We start from the raw sequence: 6,000 nt of genomic DNA, 5'->3' as shown, positions 1-6,000 counted from the left end.
TATGGTTTTTCCAGTAGTCATATATGGACATGGTTCTTTGAACCACAAAGAAAGCTGAGCACTGAAGAATTGATGCTTTTGAACTGTGGTGTTGGAGAAGACTCATGAGAGTCCCTTGGACTGCAAAGAGATCCAACCAGTCAATCCTAAATGAAAACAGTCCTGAATATTCATTGGAAGGACTGATGCTAAAGCTGAAACTCCAATACTTTGGCCACCTGATGCGACGAACTGACTCATTGGAAAAGACCCTGATTCTGGGAAAGACTGAAGGCAGGAGGAGAAGGGGATGACAGAGGATGAGATGGTTGAATAGCATCCTGACTCAATGGACATGAGTTTGAGTAAACTCCGGGAGTTGATGATGGACAGGGAGGCCTGGAGTGCTGTAGTCCATGGGGTCCCAAAGAGTCGGACACGACTGAGCGACTGAACGGAACTCAGGCTTTTAGGTGTCAGCAACTGTAGGGAGAAGCTGGCTTCAGTTACCTCCTCACCTAGCTGAAGCCCTGGTGGGCACAGAGGTGGCTCAGGAGCTCTGGGGACGGTCCACCCAGGTCAGCAGAACAGGGGACTCTTGGGGCTGTGGACTCTGTGGGCAGGGCAGGATCTCTAGCTGGACAAAGCCAGGAAGGAGCCCTGCCCCTGTGAACCAAGCTGCGTGGCCAAGTGTCCAGGAGAGAGGGTTGGCTGCCAGCCAGCCAAGCTGAGCTCAGCCCACTTTAGGGATTCTAGCCGGCTGTCCTTACATCAGGTTCCCCTGATAGCTCCTGGGTCCAGTGGGTTTTACTTGCATCTTAACTGAAAGCTCAGTTGGATATAAGCATTTACACGCACGTGTGAACACAGACTCCGTTCTGTGTTCAGTTGAGGTAGTCACGATAGTAAGATGTTTACATGAGCCCCTGCCCACTCTCAATTCCGTTCACCTTCCAAACAGCTGTAGGCACCATCACACCCCATGGTATGCCACACTTTGGATACAGGCTAGTTGGCAAAATGATGCATTGACAATTCACACATATTGGTGTTGACCTTGTATATAAAAACCGCTGGGAAAGGGCTCTTTCCTTCAACATTTATGAACGAATGAGCACAAGAACCAGTGAGCAGCTGTCCTTGACCAGATGCCTGTCACTTGATGGGTGAGGCCCCAGAGCCCTGGCCGCTGGGCGGTGCCTCGCATGTGACCGGGGGTTCCCTGCCATCTGGCAGGGGAATGGCCGCCTGAGCTGGAGCTTGGGCTGCCAGAGGCGTTCAGTGGAGTGGAGGTGGGGTTGTGCAGCTCCTTGCCTCCTGTGTGGAGGGCCTGGTGCAGAAGCTCCCCTGGGCTGAGCTCGTCTGATTCTCGGTCCAGGTGCCCCTAGTCGGCTGGTGTTTCCTCGGGGCTGAAGTGACCATGCCGGCATCCACCCCAGGGTAGAGAGACACTGATCCAACAGGTCACGGTTCCCAGGGCCCACGGCCAGTGCCACAGGCGCTTGCCCTGTCTCCTCCTGCCCTCACCGCCCAGCCAAGGCCAGATGAAGTGCGGGGAAAGTCCAGGACGTCCCAGGCCACCAGCGCCCTGGAGGCTCCCTCTGACTGTCCAGTGCATGACTGCCGTGGGCTCACCCTCAGGTCTCCATCTCTGTGGCCATCTTCTCCCTGGGATGTTCTGACCCTGCGGTCTGGGGCTCAAGGCTGAGCAGCTTGTCAGTCAGGGCACAGCCCACACTCCAAACACCACTGCTTCCTCCTGCTGCCAGTCACTTCAGGTCGGGTAGCCCAATCCTGAGTCCTCTACAGCTTTCTAGAACATTCCAGGGAGGCTTCCAAGTGGAAGCCTCCCTAGGCAGTTATGAAGCATCACTGAATGTTTGCTGGTCTCCATAGATGACTTGGCACAGGGCCCCATGGGGCCTGGCCCAGCAGGTCTGAAGCCCTGCCCTGCTCAGGAGAGATTCTGGTACCCTGCAGGGGGCCCACACCCCAGCCCCCTGAGCACAGCCCCTGTCTACACCCTGCCCTACACTCTGTCTACACCTCTCCTACACTCTGCCATACTGTCCCACACCAGCGCCTTATACCTGCCCCTACAATCTTATCTACACCCCCGGTGCCACCACCCAGGCTGTGACATGCCAGGGGAAGCTACCAACAAGCCAGACCTGGGCAAGGGAACCCCCAGGACGCGGGCTGCCTGGGGCAGAGTCAGGCAGACGGGAATGCAGGTCTTCCCTGGAGGCGCTCCACAAAAGGCCCAGGGAGCCCGACACACCGTGAACCCCGCGGTTCAGGCTTGTCACCTAGGAACTGCGGACGTGGGCAGAGCCGGACCCACCGTGGCCGAGTGACCTGACCGTGGAGGGCGGGAGAGCCCCGAGACTCCACGTAGGCCGCCGCAACCCCCGCAGAACCCGCGGGTCCGCAGCCCAGGATGCAGACTAATCTGGGGGTGGGTAGGGGCCCCATTTGGGGCAGGTGCCCTGGTGAGGCGAGGTCCCCAAGTGGGGCGGGAACTCAGGTATGCCGTGGGGCGGGCCCCAATTTACCCTAACCCCGCCTCCAGGCTGCCTCGGCCAGAGCCACATCCCTGCGCCCTACGGCCTTGGCTCCGCCCACCCGCCCTCGGCCCCGCCCCTTCGCTCAGCCCCCACACCCCCCGCACCTTACAAGCCTTGGCCACGCCCACTTCGCCCTCGACCCCCGCCGTTTCCCTCCAGCCCCGCCCCTTGGCACCGCCCTCGGCACCGCCCCTCCCCGCGGCCCTCTGCGTCCCCGGCGCGCAGGCGCGGGCAGGTGCGCGCCGTTTGAAAGTATGGCGCCGGGCGGGCGGGTGGTGCTGTGTGAGGAGAAGATCCGGGAGAAGAGCGGCCTGGCGCCTCCCTGCGACCTGGGTGCGCGCCAGGGGCGGGCGGCGGGCGGCGGGCGGCGGGCGGCGGGCGGCGCTGACCGAGGGCGCGAGCTTCCCGCCGCCGTGTCGGAGGACCGGTCAGGGCAGAGGTGCCTAAAGAGACCGCTAGGTTCCGAGCCGCCCCAGGCCTGAGGGGCGGGCGCGGGGAGCGCGAAGCGGGGCGGGCGGCGGTGGGGCTGAGAGCGGGGCCCGGGGCGAGCTGGGGTCCCGAGCGGAGGCCCTTGAGGGGCGGGGGCGGCGGGCCCTCGCGCCGTCTGCGGAGCTGCCCTGGGGCGCGTCTGCGGGGCCTTGGCGGCGGTGCTCTTGGCGTCATCGGGAAGATCGCTGGGGTTTCCTTTCACCCGTTCGTCCGCTGGGTTAGGAGGGCTTTCTGCGAAAGCTTGAAGCACCTTCGTTCCCGGAGGAGGGGCGACCTCTCCTGTGGCGGGACTCGTTCCCCCTCCCAGGCCGAGGATCCCTGGACTCGTGTTCCAGACGGACGTTGGGCGCTAGTTTTCTTTTTTTATTATTTTTGTCTGGTTCTGGTATCAAGGTGACACCGAGCCCATGACATCGTGGGCAAAGTGCCTCTTCGGTTTTCTAGAAGAGAGTCTGTAAAATTGGTGCCCGGTCTTTTTTGCTTGATAGAACTTTCCAGCGAAACCTTGTGCGCCTGAAAATTTCTGTATTTGAAGCTTTTAAATTACAAATACAATGTCTGCAGTTGTTATAGAACTATTCATATTATCGACTTCATCTTAAGTGACTTATGGGTGTGTGGGGTTTTGCAAAACTGATTTCATCCATGTTAAATTTATGTGTATAGAGTTTGTGGTATTTCCTTATTAGCTTGTTAATGTCTGTGTGGTCTGTAGTGATACCCTTCTTCCATTCCTGATACTGGTCATTTCTGTCTTCTCTTTTCTGGTCTTTTCTTGAAGTTTATGGATTTTATTACACTTGTCAGTGAGCCAGCTTTGGGGTTTTCTTCATAGGTTTTTTGGTTTTGAATTTCATTGATTCTGTATTATTTTCTTCTTTCTGCTGCTTTGCATTTATTTTGCTCTTTTTCTTGATTCTTGAGATGAAAATTTAGATTCTGATTTGAGACTTTCATTTCAGTGCTATAAGTTTCCCTTTAAGCACAACTTTAGCTGCATCCAAAAGTTTTGTTGTATTTTCGTTTTCATTTAGTTCACTGCGTTTTTTACATTTCCCTTGACTTTCTCTTAGACCTATGGATTGTTCAGAAATGTGTTTTTTCATTTTTGTGTGACTGGAGGTTTTCCTAGTTTGTTTGGTATTTTTTTCTTTCTGTTATTTATTCTGATGTGATTCCATTATGGTCAGAAAACATACTCTGTATGGTCTTAATTGTTTTACATTTGTTGAAGTTGGTTTTATGGCCCACGATCTGGCCTATATGTACCAAGTGCAGTTGGAAGGAATGTGTACTCTGTCACTGACTGGAGTGTTGTATAAACATCAGTTTGATTCTGTTGACTTACGTTGCTCAGTTCTTTTTTATCCTTGCTGATTTTCTGTCCAGTGAGTCTCTTAATTACCAGGAGATAGGTATGGAGATCCCTAACTATAATTGTGGATTTATCTATTTCTCTTTCCACTTCATGTGTCTTGAAACTGCTATTTGGTGCATACATATTTAGGATTTTTATGTCTTCATATTGGAGTGACCTTTGTAACATATGTGGTATTCCTCCTTATCCCTGATAATTTTCTACAGTGAGACATCTACTTTATCTAATATTCAGTTCAGTTCAGTCCCTCAGTTGTGTCCGACTCTTTGTGACCCCGTGAATCACAGCACGCCAGACCTCCCTGTCCATCACCAACTCCCGGAGTTTACTCAAACTCATGTCCATCGAGTAGGTGATGCCATCCAGCCATCTCATCCTCTGTCGTCCCCTTCTACTCCTGCTGCCAATCCCTCCCAGCATCAGGGTCTTTTCCAATGAGTCAACTCTTCGCATCAGGTGGCCAAAGTTTTGGAGTTTCAGCTTCAGCATCAGTCCTTCCAATGAACACCCAGGACTGATCTCCTTTAGGATGGACTGGTTGGATCTCCTTGCAGTCCGAGGGACTCTCAAGAGTCTTCTCCAACACTGTAGCCTAATTAGTGTAGTCATGTATGGATGTGTGAGTTGAACCATAAAGAAAGCTGAGTGCTAAAGAATTGATGCTTTTGAACTGTGGTGTTGGAGAAGACTCTTGAGAGTCCCTTGGACTGCAACGAGATCCAACCAGTTCATCCTAAAGGAAATCAGTCCTGAATATTTGATGCAAAGAGTTGACTCACTGGAAAAGACCCTGAAGCTGGGAAAGATTGAAGGCAGAAAGAGAAGGAGATGACAGAGGATGAGATGGTTGAATAGCATCACTGACTCAATGGACATGAGTTTGAGCAAGCTCCAGGAGTTGGTGACAGACAGGGAGGCCTGGCGTGCTGCAGTCCATGGAGTTGCAAAGAGTTCGACAGGACTGAGCGACCGAACTGACTGAGTGTAGCCTCTCCAGCTTTCTTTTGTCTAGTATTTGCAGGGCATGTCTTTATTTATTTGTTTACTATTTCATCTGTAAGCGTACATATATCGTAATATTTGAAATGAGTTTCTTGTAGACGGTATATGGTGGTTTAGTCGCTAAGTTGTGTCCAACTCTTGTGACCCCATGGACTAGCCCTCCGGGCTCTCTCTCCATGGGATTTTCCAGGCAGGCATACTATAATGAGTTGCCATTTCCTTCTCCAGGGGATCTTTCCCACCCAGGAATCGAACCCGGGTCTCCTGCGTAGTAGCCAGATTCTTTACTGACTGAATTAACAGGGGAATCAATATATACTATATATAATTTCTAATCTACTCTGCTAACCTCTGTCTTTTACAATGTAAAAATGTTAGTTGCTCAGTTGTATCCAACTCTTTGTGACCCCATGGACTGTAGTCTGCTAGTCTCCTCTGTCCATGGAATTCTCCAGGCAAGAATGTTGGAGTGGGTAGCCATTTCCTTCTCCAGGGGATCTTCCCAACCCAGGGGTCGAACCCAAGTCTCCTGCATTGCAGGCAGATTCTTTACCAGGTGAGCCACAAGGGAAGCCCCTTCCTTCC

The 6,000-nt window shown here is 53.0% G+C and overlaps 1 protein-coding gene across 6 annotated transcripts in view; it reads left to right on the top strand.

Annotated features, from left to right (window-relative positions):
- The first annotated feature begins 2,712 nt into the window (after window positions 1-2,712).
- Window positions 2,713-6,000, top strand: part of CEP72 (centrosomal protein 72) — a 37,116-nt gene continuing 33,828 nt past the window's right edge. For 2 of the 6 annotated variants that reach the window (XM_055554748.1, XM_055554747.1), the window contains exon 1: window positions 2,713-2,879. In XM_055554748.1, the coding sequence (XP_055410723.1) occupies window positions 2,801-2,879 (79 nt within the window). In that variant the 5' untranslated portion in view covers window positions 2,713-2,800. The remainder of the gene's footprint in view (window positions 2,880-6,000) is intronic. The other 4 variants (XM_055554745.1, XM_055554744.1, XM_055554750.1 and 1 more) reach the window with 2 other exon arrangements.

The sequence above is a fragment of the Bubalus kerabau genome, chromosome 18 (assembly GCF_029407905.1).
Source record: "Bubalus kerabau isolate K-KA32 ecotype Philippines breed swamp buffalo chromosome 18, PCC_UOA_SB_1v2, whole genome shotgun sequence".
Lineage (NCBI taxonomy): Eukaryota > Metazoa > Chordata > Mammalia > Artiodactyla > Bovidae > Bubalus > Bubalus kerabau.
Note: the sequence above shows the minus strand (reverse complement) of the source record. Positions and strands in the feature narration are given on the sequence as shown.